The sequence below is a fragment of the Arvicola amphibius genome, chromosome 2 (assembly GCF_903992535.2).
Source record: "Arvicola amphibius chromosome 2, mArvAmp1.2, whole genome shotgun sequence".
NCBI lineage: Eukaryota > Metazoa > Chordata > Mammalia > Rodentia > Cricetidae > Arvicola > Arvicola amphibius.
This window is the reverse complement of record NC_052048.2, coordinates 58,057,716-58,072,468: the sequence shown is the minus strand read 5'-3', so window position 1 is coordinate 58,072,468 and position 14,753 is coordinate 58,057,716. Positions and strand designations below refer to the sequence as shown.

Sequence of the window (14,753 nt, the reverse complement as noted above, 5' to 3'; positions counted from 1 at the left end):
AGGGGGCGTAGCTTAGCCCTGCGAAGGCGGGGCGAAACTGCCCCGGGGGCGTGGCCAGTCAATAAGCGGGCCCTCTCCGAGGGTGCGGTCGCGAGGGCGGGGAGCGTGGCCCGCAGCTGTCCGGTGCGCAGTGTTCTCAAGTTCCCAGTGGCGTTGCCGGCATCATCCCCTACGCGGCCGCCCGCGTCCCGGTTCCTGAGCAGGCCCGGCCTGGCCGGGAGCGACAACGAAGTCCTGGAGCACCCACCGTCCCCGCCGCCGCCTCCGCGGGCGCAGAAGTCGCCCGTGCTGGGGAAGGCGGCAGTCGTCCCCAACCGTCGCCTGGGCACGGTCCGCGGCGGGCCAATGTCGTCGCCACCCGGCCGCCGCGCCCGCGTGTCGTCCCCAGGGACTAGCCGCCAGGGCTCCGGTGCCCGCGAGGAGATGCGGCGCCGCCTGAAGGACCTCATCGAGGCCAACAGGGTGATGATCTTCAGCAAGAGCTACTGTCCACACAGCACGAGGGTAGGCGGGGCCGGCCGGAGCGGAGCTATGGGGCGGGGCCTGATGGGCAGGGGCTAGGCAATTCCTGGTGGGAGGAGCGAAGTGGAAGTAGACGATTGGACATGGTGGGAGGGGCGGGAGGAGCGTGGGCGAAGGAGATCGGCAAGTTCCGTGAGCTGGATCAAGGGGGTCTGGGCACAAGCCCAGAGGGCGGGGCGAAGGCGGAGTTCCCTGGTTGACGCCCGGTGGGAGGGTCTGAGCACGCTCAGTGGGCGGGGCCAAGTCGGGGTCAGTGGTTGGAGCCTGATGGGCGGAACCGTAGGGGGGGGTCTGGGAGATGATCATTGGACAGTGGCAGAATCTGGTGGGCGGGGATAATGGGGAGGGTCTGCGTGGAGCTCAGTGGGCGGGACCTAGTGGATGGGGGGTCTGGGTGGAGCTTAGTGGGCGGGCGGTCTCGAGTTGACCAAGGGTGGGCGGGGCCTGAGGGTGGGCGCTCTCCGTGGTGTGTTGCAGGGAGCTGGTTGAATTCTGGCTTCTGAGCATAGGGCCTTGTTCCTACGGGCCACCGGGTCCCAAGCGGTAGACACCTAGTGAAACGCTTGTCTTCAAGCCTGATATAGGCTTAAGTTTATCAAAACTTTTTTTAAAAAAGCATTCAACGTTTAAATTGTCTTACTAAAAGGGAAGAGTGAGGGATGGTGAGGTTCGCTGAAGCTGAATCCAGATCACGCTTGTTAATTAGCGTGTCTAGCTCCTTGACCAGGCTTCAGAACGAGGTGGGGCCTTGACTTCCACTTCTAAGATGAAGGTAGTGGAGGTTTCAAGTCGTGGCTAGTTTAAGCTCTGTTGCACACTCCGTAGTTTGGGGCTAGGTGGACACTCAGCATTGTTACCATGAGTTTAAAAAAATATTGTCTTAGAAACAAACCTTTGGAAGGAAGATGCAAGATGGGCATGTTCAATATTTTGATGTTAACTTAACATTATCAGAAAGTTAAGGATCTTGTGTGTGACTTAGTGGGAGAAAGGCCCTGGATTCCATTTCCAGCACTATTTAAAAGAAAAAAAAAAAAAGATGTTGAGACAGGAGGATCATGCACTCTAGGCCAGCCTGGGCTACTCTGAGAGTTCCTGTTACAAGAAATGGAACAAATATTGCCAACTCTAGGACCCAAGTTCGATCCCCAGAACACATAAAAATGATGAGCATAGTGGGGCACACTTTGCCCCAGTGCTTGGAAGTCAGAGCCTGGTAAATCCAGATTACCTAACCTGTATGCTTCAGGCCAATAAGAGACTTTATTTATAAGAAGGTGGACATACAGACCATCTTCCTAATCTTCCTAGGAATGACACCTGAGGTTGTCCTCTGCCACCACAGCTGTAAGCACACCTGCATACACACACACACACACACACACACACACGAACACGCACAGGCACATGCACACACACGTGTGTGCTCACATACAAAGATATATTCATTTGAAAAACTAATAAAATGGCACCAGCAGCTTGGAGACTCCTGAATGCTCCCTCCCTCCCCACGGGGCAACCACGTCCTTGTTTTTCTCTGAGTCATTGGGTGCCTACGCATCACTAATAGTAGACGGTTCCTTTGGGCCTGCATGGGCCTTTCTGTAAGTAGAATCACATATTGTTTTACAGTTCTTCCCTCGGCAGTTTGGCTTAGACTCACACGTGTTAGTACCTGTAGCTCTGGACTTATAAACACGTGTTTAGGACTTATAAACACGTTCTTCTGATTTGGCTCCTGCCACTTTTGTAGTGTGAGTTCCATGCTTGTTTTCTTTAACCCACTGGGAGTTAGTATTGGTGAAGTCCAGTTTTGCTTTGTTTTGTTTGCACTTCTCAGCTTCTCCTGTTTGATACGCTGAGGAGTTCATGCACCCATCAATCTGGTCTTCATATGTGCTAGACTCTTTCTGTGTGTGTGTGTGTGTGTGTGTGTGTGTGTAAAATGCCCATCATAGCTTCCCTCTCTTTTCTCCATGGATATTTACAGCCTTGAAGACTGAACCTCTCCAGAGACTGTTCCTACTGTCATTAGTTGAACTTGCTTGCTTGGTTTCCCTGTCTACCAGAATCCCTGCCTCCTTGGTTCAACTGTGTGCAGTAACCCCGGCCTCCATCCCCCCCTCTTCAACTCTGTAGGATAAAATGCTTGCGTGGGTGAGGGGATGCTGAGGTTTCGCCCTCTGAGGACTCAGACTACTGTCTTTGTGTATCTGTGTGTTTGTCTTTTCTTCATTCCCTTGCCGCCCTGAGTCAGGTTCACGTCCCTGGAGCCACGTGCGAGGACTCAGCAATTAGGCGAGTCACGTTGCTGGCTGTCGTCGCCACGGTCCCTCTCCAGAACTTTTCAGTCCAAAATTCTAAACTCTCAACACAGTAACTAACATTTCCACCATCCTGGCCCTCACCAATTGTCCCACCCAAAAGTGAGTTTGACCACTCCAGGTGCCACCTATGAATGATATCATCATTCATTGGCCTTTAACATCTGGCCTGTTTTGCTTATGTAATGTCCCCAAGGTTAGCCCATCTTGCAGTGTGAGCTGGAATTTTCCTTGTTCTGGGGTGAATAATAAGCCATTGTGTGTATGTGTGCCCTCCCTGTCACTCCAGGCACCAGCTGGTACTTGCCTCGCTTCTGGCTGCTGTGAGTGAAGCTGCAGTGAAGACGAGTGAGCCCACGAGGGTCACATGTGTCTTTAACTGTGGTGTCCTGTGGAATTGTTGTCCTTTTCTATGGTGGCTCCCTCATTCACCGGCAGATTAGCCTGTCCCTCTAATGGCTGTCGCCTCCTCCTAGTTCTTGCCTGCTAGTTCATCTTTAACACATTCGTCATATCAATAGAGTAGAGGCCAGTGACATTGGGTGTGGGGACTGGAGGAAGCCCTGAGTGGCTGAAGTCCTGAGTGAATGGTTTGCTGTTGACATGGGAAGAACTCCAAAGTCTCAAACCTCTAGGAAAATGGCAGAACCTTCCCCATGCTATGCTCAGGGAAATGACTAAGCCTTTCCTACTGGTGTGACTGCTAAAATAAGTAGTGTGTGTGTGTGTGTGTGTGTGTGTGTGTGTGTGTGTGTTCCACCTTTAAGATGGAACTTCACCACAGCCTGTTTCAAAAGGAGTCACCCAGGAGCCCTCTGCTCTTGTGGCTTCATGAGCAGGGTTCCTAATGGGCCTGTAGCATCTACTCTTCCTGGCTTTTATTTGTCTTCCTGAGACTTGACCTTACACAGAGAGTATGATCAGGACCCTAGGATTTTCTTCCAGCCACCTGTATAGAGGGTTTGACCTCAGATAGGGTTGAGTGGAGGAAGAGGCCCCTGTTTTGAAACTTCTGTGACTCAAAGTTGAGAGATGTTGGTGACCTGCCATTTGAGGAGATGCTGTTTTGGAGCCACCCTCACTTGAAATAGAGTTCCTCCTGCCAGGAGAGGAGAAAGGGGCAGGACCAAGCTACAGGGCCACAGACTCTGCTTTTCCTTAGGAAATTTTCTTTTAGGAAATTTTCTGGAATAAATGCTCATTTGCTGAATGTTCTTAGGGGATTTCCAAGATGTGAAAGCGTTACTCTTAGATAATTATCATGATTACAGATGTGTCACCAAATCCGCTTAGGCCTTGGAGCCTCCAGGGTTTGTCTCAAGGGTGGAGGTGTTGAAGGGTGGTGTCACCAAACGGCTATGGAAAGATCAATGGCTGCCAGTGGGTTGAACTGGAGGAGACAAGGCTGGCGGCGGCAGGGACACTTGAGGAAGAGTTACTGTTGGGAACTAGAGAGTGGAGCAGTTCCACAGAGAGCTATGACCTAGCCGTTGCTGTCACTGAATGGGCGGTGGGGAGGTTAGTGTCATCTGGAAGATGGCTGGAAGGCAGGTATTCAGGAAAAGCCTAGCCAGAGCTTTGCAGTGGTTACAGTGAAATTCAGTGCTGTGTGGCTTGTGAGCACTGGGTGATCCTGCACTGTGCTCTCAGGCAGACTCTGGGGCATTTGGATGGGCCACTGGTGAACGGGCCATAGTTAAAGTGTCATCGTGCTCCTGATTTCTGTTCTAGAAGACAGGGAGTGTGTCTGGTTCATCATTGCCTCTTGTGAACTTGGAATCATGGTTGACTGGTCTTAGATGCTTGATGGATGATTTAGTTGGAGGAACTTAATGGCTGTTGAGAGGAAGCACAGAGAAAAGAAGCGATATGGTTGAAGATTTGCACTGAGGCATGGCACCCATGGAGAAGTGCCAGGAACCTGTCCTGAGCCAGAAAAGAGATTTGGGCAGAAGAGTTCATTAGGAGTCACAAGGAGACAAAGAGGAAAAGAATGGAGGTGGCAGACTGGGTTATTCTGGGAGTATAGAGAGGAAAGTGTGAGACACCATGAGCGAGAACCCATGTCCCTAAAGATTATCTGTGGTGGACGTCTCTTATCATCATCTGCCACATGGACCCCTCATAGCTACTGAGTCTTTTGAGAGCACGAAGCTCACCAGGGTTCTCTTGCAGGTGAAGGAGCTCTTTTCATCCTTAGGCGTGGACTATAACATCCTGGAACTTGATCAAGTTGGTGAGTAGCTGTCGGTAATGCTGCTATTTGTAGCAGATGCTAGCATGACTGTTGGCACTTACTTTGTTCAACTCAGCGTGTTTTCATGTCTTTCTGTCAAACGATCTCTTGTTGTTTGAATTCAGCCACACAGAAGATGAACCTTCATATGACATTCAATTTTATAAAGATTTTCCCTATTTGAGGGCAGGGCATGGGAAGCTGCGGGCTGCTAACTTTAAAGTGTTTGCGACATTGGCTACTTGCCTGTCAGCATTCCATAAAATAGATTAAATGGTCACAATGAGAGGAATCCACCCTGTTTCCTTAGCAGAGCATGCTAAGTTTTCAGCCTGGTTTCAGATCTTTGTCTCCCATGGCCACAGCAGTCACCGAACACTTCACACCTACTGTTCTTCGCAGGAACTTGGGATGTGACAGTGACCAGAGAAAAACCCTCAACTTTGCCTTCATGGGACCAGCTTTTCACCAAACTGCCTTAAGAAACAAGGTGCTCTTGTTTCATAGCAATGAGTGTTAAGTCTCAAGTGTCATGGCCCTGCTGTATCTTCCAAGAAAGAGGGTGGAAACCTTTTTTTTTTTTTTTTGGTTTTCAAGACAGGCTTTCTCTGTGTAGCTTTGGAACTTGTCCTGGAACTTGCTCTGTAGACTAGGCTAGTCTCAAACTCACAGAGATCCACCTGCCTCAGCCTCCTGAGTACTGGGATCAAAGGCATGTGCCACCACTGCCTGGCCACAAAAATTTTTAAATGTAGTCATAGGAAGCACTTTCTCATTAGTTATTGTAACAGGTTTTACTTGGGTTTTGCTTTCTTAAAGAATACTTGTCCCTTGGTCGTGGCAGAGCAACTATATATGCAAAAGCTAACCCAGATGCTTTGTCCTAAAAGGAACCCATAGGTAGGCCATTGGGTTGAAGGTGTCCTCTGAAGGTGTAGAGCTTTCCCATCTTGAGTCATTATTTCATAAAGTCATGGAGCACACTGGCCTGTCAAGGACGTGACCTTGTAAGCAGTGAGCAGTGAGCACCATAAGACTTGAGCTCTGCAAGGGAACCCTTTATTGTGTCTTCATATGCTGTTTTATTCTTTAGAGGATGGGGCCAATGTTCAGGAAGTGTTGACAGAAATCAGTAACCAGAAAACAGTGCCCAATATTTTTGTGAATAAAGTACATGTCGGCGGATGTGACCAAACTTTCCAGGTAATGATCATCATCACTCATGGTCCTTGACACTGTCCGTTCACATTGTAATTTAATTAACATTAAATGGGAGTAGCAGTGGAAAAGCCAGAGGCTGGTTACCAGATACCCCTGAAGACTGCAAGGGAAAGGAACTTTCCCACCAACTAAACCTGAGGAGTTATACAGTGCTGGCCTCCAGGCACATGAGGGCCATTCCTAGCCTGAAGTCAGAGCAGTTGTGACCCTCATAGGACTGTGGCCATCACCACTCCCTTGTGTGCGTAAGTGAGGAGGGAGGGAACATCATGAGGCCCATCATGTGGCTTGGGGAGCAGGTCATGGGGCCCCACCCCTTCCTAGCACCAGATAAGCTGTTAACTTCCATGAAGTCCACACTCCCAGAAGCAGCCCAGTTAAACTCATGAGTTTACTAAGCTGTACCTGGAGTCATATTTTTGTTGTGCCCTGTCTGAGGTGGACAGGGATTTGTTCATATGTCCCCAGGAAGAGCAGCAGGTGGGTCCCTGGGGCTAGAACAAATCTCTTCCTCCTGAGGGAGTAAAACGAGCTGTTCTCTAACAAGAGTTGGTCAACATGAACACCGGTGCCCAGGGAGTTAGAATTCTTGTCAGGGCTGCCAATACTGGGTGCAAAGCATGGGGCTTTTAACGTCTTGTTTCTTAGGATGCAGGAAATGCATGGGGCCATTCTGGTAGTAACAGATTAAAACTGGGTGTTGATGGAATGTGGCTCAGGAGTAAAGTGGCTGCCTGGCATGCGTGAAGCCCTGGGCTTGGTCTCTCCTTGCTGTTTATTAAATAAGGTTCTTATCCTATAATTAATTTTTATTTTGATTCAGTTCTGTTTTAACCCTTGGGTAGGTATGTAAGCACTAGTAACCAATGATTAAATACATATCTGAAATTGTAATTAATAATAATTTTTGGCTGGGAGGATCGTCAGATTGAATGTTAATTTCTGATTCACATGATCATGCAGTAATAGCTCGGCTGTCCTGGAAGCGTTCCGCCACTGTGCAGGTGGTAAGTGCTGTACTCCTCAGCATTGTCTAGATCTTCCATACTAACCTTGACGATGATGCCAGAGAACCATCTGGAGTCTGAGGAGTTAGATTTTTCTGAGTCACATAAAATAAGGAGGCCAGAGTATTTTTTTCTAGAATGTTTTAGAAACCATCTCCAGCACCATTCCTCAGTGGTCACATAGCCAGTGCCATTCCCCAGTGGTCACATAGCCGGCGCCATTCCCCAGTGGTCACATAGCTGGTGCCTTCCTCAATGGTCACATAGCTGGTGCCATTCCCCAGTGGTCACATAGCTGGTACCATTCCTCAGTGGTCACAGAGGACCTTTGAGTCCTGATGGTTTTGTACTGTGCACCTGAGCTGCTTTACAGGCAGGGCTAGCTCAAGTTTGCTGCTTCCAAACAACAGGCTTTGCATGAAGACAGTCGCTGAATCACTTAATCACTTACTGGCCTCACCCATGAACACCTTCTCACCAAGGGGTCAAAGGAGCAAGAGACCCCAGAGCCTGTTTTATGGCCGTTGGGGAAGAAACACTGAGATGTGTGTGATAAAGGAAGTCGCCCAGCACAGCTGCGGAATGAATGAATCTCAGTCTGAGAGATCATGAAGACAGCTGCTGGTGCAGAAAAACCAGGTTTCAAATGAAGACAAGTCCAGAGAAACAAGACCTTGAAAAGTGACACTTGACCATTTCTCCATGGAAAGTGGCCTCTTTTGACACTGATAACTATCAGAATGTTTATTCACAGTGGATGTATACTTGGATCTAGGTAGATTTACAATCCCAACACAAACGTTTGTCAGATCCCCGGAGCTTCAGTTTCCAGTTGTGAGACAGCCATCGTGGTTCTTGGAACTGCGCTCAGTTTCTCTGCTGGATCAATATGTGCTTTTGACTGATGAATTATTCAGCTCCAGATTTGTTAGTCAAAGAGTCCGTGCTGGTCGAAAATGGAGTCATGTGCTGTTCTGTCTGCTTTTGTAATCTCTAGGCACATCACAATGGTTTACTGCAGAAGCTCCTTCAGGAAGACCTGGCTCATGACTATGATCTCATTGTCATCGGCGGGGGTTCTGGCGGCCTCTCTTGTGCAAAGGTACAGACATGAGTGAGTCATCCATGACTTTTCAAAGTTAACGCAATCTTGCAATCTAGGCTTTTATAGTAACTGACTCTGTTGGGATGGAGTAGTATCCAGCGAATTGAGACTGTTCACTGAAGGGAGATAAAATGGGGGTGAGAAGGTGACAAGACACCATGTGGTTGTTTTGTAGGAAGCTGCCAACTTGGGAAAGAAGGTCATGGTGCTAGACTTTGTGGTCCCATCGCCTCAGGGCTCATCCTGGGGTAAGCTGTAGTTCCTGTTTGTCCTCTTTAATTAATGAATTTATTTATTTATTTAATATGCATTGGTGTTTTGCCTGCATGTATGTCTGTGTGAGGGTGCCAGATCTCCTGGAACTGTAGGTACAGACAGTTGTGAGCTGCCATGTAGGTGCTGGGAATTGAACCTGGGTTCTTTGGAAGAACAGCCAAAGCTCCCAACTGTTGAGCCATCTCTCCAGCTCTTATCCTGTGCTTTTACAGGCAGCTTCTTTCCTGTAATTTCATGTAACCCTGCCTGGTCTCAGGAGGCTGAGTCATCCAATGATGCAGACTCTGCTAATGAACCTGCGAACAGTACAGCTTTACAAAAAGAAAGGCAGTTCCAGGACCAGCACCTGCACTTCTGCTGCAGATTTTGCATGCATGCAACAGTCCTTTCACATTGTTGCAGGCACAGTGCATATGCTGTGTCTTGTTCACTTTCTGTTTTTGCTCAGTTTCACAGCTGGGCTTGATGGCTGGACAGTGCCTGAAGAACGATCCGAATTGGTCTCATTAAATAAAAACCCAAAGACAGGTATCAGGGTGAAAACTGAAAGATCAGAGAAGCAAAGGATCAGCCACAGTCACCTCTTACCTCTCCGAATCCTCGGATGGAAAGGGCTGCTTTCCTGCCTAAACCCTGCCTTATCGCTTCCTTCTTGTCTGTATAGACCTCTAGACCTCTATGGTTAACTAGTGGCTAGCTCCACCCTCTGATCTCCAGGCAAGCTTTATTTGTCAAAACACAAACAAAATATTACAATTAATGGCTGCTGTTGTCAGTGTCCACCATCATTACCCTTTGATTGCACGAGAAGCACACATGGTCCTAGCCATATACCTCTGCTGTGTGCTGCAGGGCCGCGTGCTCACCTTGCCATGTGGGGCTTTCCCCTTCTTCTCAGTAACATAGAACACACAGAGATTTTGTGCAGAATATTCATTTATGCTTCAAGTGCATTCTTTTGTCTCTGGTCTGCTCCAGTCTGGAAGCCTGACAACTGGTTGTCTCTGTTTTATTGGTTTCGGGTTGGGCTTTTTCAGTTTGGAGCAGGGAACAGGGAAGGGAAGCTCGGGTCCTGACACGTTAGGCCTCATCATCTGGAATGCCACACACGGCTGATGCTACTGTCTGTGGGTCCTGGCGCTCGCTCTGGCCCCTTCTCGTGGTCACTGCTATTGCTAGCTTTGGCTGCTGCTCTGACCTTTTTTCTGTCCCAACCTTGTTTTCATTGCTCTCTAGACTCTTTTCTGTACCCAGCCTGACTGTGCTTTCTCGTTCTTCCCAGAACCATGATAGGTAAAGTAAGTATGGAAAAAGCAACACCCCCACAAACAAAACAAAACAGTTTGAAATTCAAGCGAATTCAGAGGCCTTAGCCTAGACCCCCCAGGGTATAGCAGCACACCTTGCTTGTTCTTTGACTTGTCGGGGTGTATACCCTTGATATTTTTCCTCCCCCTACCTCTTCCATGTTTTCTTCCTCTCCTATCCAAAAAGATCCCGCTAATCCGTGCACTGGAAGAGACTGCCACTGGAGAGAATTCCTTACATGGGTCCTGCAAAGGGGCCCACAGGCCTGGCCTGTTTTGTGTAGGTCACATTCAGAATAGGTACCACCAGGTAGCTTTTGCAGGCTGGCAGTTGGCTCAGGAGAGTGAGAGTTAAGGAGAGGCTAGAAGCTCCAAGGGTGCAGCACTTATCTCATTAGCTAAGGTGTCTCTTGTCCTTTGAGCCTCAGATGCAAGTGCAATCTTGTCTCCAGAGCTCTTCATATAGACCCATATTTTCACTCATTGTTGGGTCTTCTCTGCAGATTGCAAATTAAGTTGACTTTGTCATTTGTGCCTCATTTGGAGGATAAAAGTTGTCCCTGTCACTGCCAACGCATCATTTTTACATGTTTTAATAACCCCACATTGATATGAGAAGCCTCATACAAGCACGTGGGGAATGTTGACTGTTGCTTTCTTTTCAGGCCTTGGTGGCACCTGTGTAAATGTGGGCTGTATTCCTAAGAAGCTGATGCACCAGGCAGCCCTCCTGGGGCAGGCCTTGCAGGACTCGAGGAAGTTTGGCTGGGAATATAACCAGCAGGGTGAGTGGGGGCTGGAAAACCCAGATAGGCTGAGTCCATAGCTCCACAGCTACTTCTGACAGTCACTCATTCCTAAGGCATGACCACTCTGCCCACCAGCTGCAGAGGCCACAACGCCAGCCACTGTCCTGGGACTTCGGCCTAGAGACAAAACTTGAGCAAGTCCAGCAGAAGGTGAAAGGCAGAGATGGCCATTTCCATTTATTCCCCGTATGAAAAAAATAGAATGAAAGTTTATTGTAGTGGTCGGTGGTGGTGTCAAATCTGCGTTAAGCATCTTGACTGAGTCCCATTCCCATTTGCTGTTGGGGCTCTACCATGCAAGGTAAGGACAGCAGATCCCACCCAGAAGCAGCAGAATCTCTGCCGATCACTTGAGGGGTACCTCATGCCCCCTACAGCATCAGAGGAGCACCAAGAAAGCTTTAAGGATGCAGTAACCCCTTGACCTATGCTATGTTAACCATCCCTCCCCCCTTTTCTTTTGAGACAAGGTCTTGCTCACTATGTTCCCCAGGTGAGATTTGAACTCCTAGGCTCCAGTGGTCCTCTTACCTCTACCTCCTGAGCAATTGGAATGACAGGCATGCACAACTGGGCATTCAAGCTGCATCTTGAAAGTCACAGAGGAGGAGGACATTAGGACCAGAAGCAGGTTGACCAGAACTGCAGATGTGAGAAAATGCAGTCTATTGGGGAGCGGGTAAGGTGAAGATGGTGGAAGAGGTGACCTTAGAGAGCTAAGCGGTTAGACTTTATCCCAGAGGTAACGAGGGTTAAGCTCAGGCAGGAGAAGCCGAGGCTGCAGTTTAGAGATCTTTCTGGAAGCACTAAGGAATTTGGGAAGAGGAGGAAGAAATGAGGCAGGAAATGCAAAGGCCTGAGCAAAGATACTGGACTGAGAGTGGGCGGTGGGTTTAGGGAGGCTGGTAATGCAGAGGTGATGGGCTGTGGTGACCAGAAGAACACAGAGGTGGAGAGTCTTCATGGTGGCGGTGTCAGGAGACCTTGTGGAGAGTTTGAGTCATCTCTCTCCAGAGACCTTGATGCAGATGTGGGGAGTGCCTGTCTAGAGTATTGCAAGTGACTGACAGTCATAGACCCAGCAGATTCCCTAAGGTGGAGGAGAGAGGCAGGCGTTAGGTTGCACACTGGGTGTGGGCTGCGGCTCATTGAGATGGACAACACAGGCAGGCTCAGTTAGTAGCTAGGTTCGGTTGAGTAGTAGCAGCTAGTAGCTGGGTGTGGTAGCTGAGATGAGACCCATTTCACCAGGCCACTCACCGAGGGTATTAATGTAGGAGCTGGTGGTAGATGGAATCAAGTTTCTCTACTTGTGGGTTGGTGTCTGGGTGTGATTTCTGTATTTAAGAATACTCCTCCGTGAGTCCTTATGTTGTTTCACATTCTACTGAAAGCATCTGCAGAACGTCCTAGAAGGTTAGCTCTCTGGGGAAGGGTTGTCTGGAGAGAGAGCTGAGCAAGAGCTGTGAAGCAGAGTCACAGCAAATGGTGACAAAGTAGGGACTGAGGATGTCGATGGACAAGACTAGGAAACGGAGGCTGGGGTATTTTAAGACTCAAGAAAAGCAGTGTCCCGGAGCCACCCCATGCACAGCGCTAGTGCCCCAGAGCCACCCGGTGCACAGCTCTAGTGCCCAGGGCCACCCGGTGCACAGCTCTAGTGCCAGGGCCACCCGGTGCACAGCTCTAGTGCCCAGGGCCACCCGGTGCACAGCTCTAGTGCCCAGGGCCACCCGGTGCACAGCTCTAGTGCCCAGGGCCACCCCGTGCACAGCTGTAGTGCCCCTGGCCACTGCACAGGGAGGAAAGGACATACGCTTGAAAAGGGTTAATGGGGGAAAGGTCTAACTTTACGATGTGATGTATCTAGGACATATAAAAGATTGAGCTTAGCAATATTAGAATTAATTAGTTCAGTTAGTGTGAAAATCACATCTCTTACTTGCCAGCCATAACAAGCTAAAAATATAGTGAAAAATGACAAAAATGATGAGATGCCTTGGAGCAAAGCTAACGGTGTGCATGGGAAGACTGTTAGTGCACACCAAAAGGAACTGCGAATTAGAGGGGTTGTCTCAATATTGTGAAGAGGCCGTATCTCGAGATTAGCTCATAACTATGCAGACCCAGCACAATCTGAGAATTTATTTTCCCCCTTCAAAGCTCAAAAGTGATCATTTTAAAGTTTATATTGGAAAAAATAAACCTGCGAGACTATCTGAGCTTTCTCTGAACAGAGGGTGACTTTTCTCATCCAGTTTAACAGTGAAGGAATAGACACGGGGTGGAACACAGCCAGGCCCTAGGTTAGGCCAGTTGGTCTTCTGAGGAGCTCGGGGATCTGGGACTTGGCTGTTCGCAGGACGTGCAGGATGATGCACAGCCATGTTTGGGGCTCCAGCTTTTTACAGTAAAGGTTGTTTGAACAGGACCACTGCAATCAAAGTTCCGCAGAGGGCCGGAAGGCAGGGTCTTCTAGGCTGCAGTTTGCAAACACTGTGGAGAACATTGCCTCACGAGGGCATGCAGTAATGGAAGTGACCTCTCCAGGCTGCCAAACCCTGGTGCCATTAGCTGTGCTTGGGGCTAGAGAGGGGCTTTCTAAGAGAAAGAGGTGGGACCCACCCCTCAGTTGCTGGTTTGTTTTCTAGACTCACCCAATTATGACCAGATTCCCCAGACAGGCTCTTGTGTCTTGTGAATGTGGAGCCACACAGGGGTGCGTGTGAGCCTCCAGTCCAGCACCCATAGGCAGGACAGAGTCCCACCTAGAAGAGACTGGTGGAGGAAAACACCAGCAGTTGAATCCTAGTCTCATGCCAGAAAGAACTGGTCAGTAATGTGAGAGGAAAGGCAACTCTGAGTTCCAGTCATTTATTGTAAGGAAATGTAAGGACCTGGTAGAGGACTTGCCTAGTGTGCACGAGGCCCCAGGTTCTATTCCCAACACTGAGAAAACAAACAAACCAAAACTTACTATCACAAAAGCATCTCACAGGGAGCCAACTGGGAGTGGAAGTGAGCAAAGCTGGCCAGGCGAGTGGACCGTGGTCAATGTCTGCCACTGTCTGCTGGCTGGACTGCCCTGGCTCCACCTAGAGAAAGTGCTGGTGTTCAGCAGGGTATGGACTCAGGCTGGAAGGAGTGGCAGCAGATGGCGCCCTCTAGTGTTACATCCGGGAATGGTAGGATTAGGAGGTGGGGATTCCTCAGCCCTAGGCTGGATGAGTACCCTTTGCAGCTTGCTGTGGCAGCTGCAGTGGAGTTCCACAGGCAGCTCGGACTCTTCAGGAGTCATTGCTACCTCTGCCCCCTGTCAAGACCACTGGTGGTTTCCATAGGCTTAACCTTGGCCTCTAGTTGTATGCCCCATGCAGAACGGCCCCCTTGCTGCCAAGGCCCTGCTAGGAACATGGCTCCCCTTTCCTGTTGGCTGGTCTTCCGACTGCTTTCCACAGCTCCACCTCTGCTGCAGCTGTTATGGCAGTGGCTGCCTCACAGTCTGTTGTCCCTGCTGCTGTTTTCGGCTCAGCCTGCTCTACTAAAAATAAGCAAAGACGACACTTTGGGATAAGTGTTTTACTTGGCCTAATATTGCAACCCAGGGGGTGCTGTGCAATTTTTTTTCCCAATGATTCACTGTGTGAGGGATGTCTTCGTTAGGGTTTCTGTTGCCATGAAGAGACAACATTACCATGGCAAATCTTATAAAGGAGAACATTGGGGTGACTCACATACAGTTCAGAGGTTCAGTCCATTATCATCATGGCGGGAAGCAAGGCAGCATGAGGCAGACATGGTGCTGGAGAAGGAACCGATAGTTTTTACATCTTGATCTGCAAGTAGCAGGGAGTGGACTGAGAAACTGGACATGGCTTGGATGTACATGAGACCTCAAAGCCCATCTCCACAGTGACACACTTCCTCCAGCAAGGCTACATCTACT

The 14,753-nt window shown here is 49.2% G+C and overlaps 1 protein-coding gene across 3 annotated transcripts in view; it reads left to right on the top strand.

Annotated features, from left to right (window-relative positions):
* The first annotated feature begins 315 nt into the window (after positions 1 to 315).
* Positions 316 to 14,753, top strand: part of Txnrd3 (thioredoxin reductase 3) — a 36,900-nt gene continuing 22,462 nt past the window's right edge. For 2 of the 3 annotated variants that reach the window (XM_038319493.1, XM_038319491.1), the window contains exons 1-6: positions 331 to 504; positions 5,022 to 5,082; positions 6,176 to 6,285; positions 8,308 to 8,412; positions 8,591 to 8,663; positions 10,664 to 10,783. In XM_038319493.1, the coding sequence (XP_038175421.1) occupies positions 346 to 504; positions 5,022 to 5,082; positions 6,176 to 6,285; positions 8,308 to 8,412; positions 8,591 to 8,663; positions 10,664 to 10,783 (628 nt within the window). In that variant the 5' untranslated portion in view covers positions 331 to 345. Of the gene's footprint in view, positions 505 to 5,021; positions 5,083 to 6,175; positions 6,286 to 8,307; positions 8,413 to 8,590; positions 8,664 to 10,663; positions 10,784 to 14,753 lie in introns of all 3 variants that reach the window. The other variant, XM_038319492.1, reaches the window with a different exon arrangement.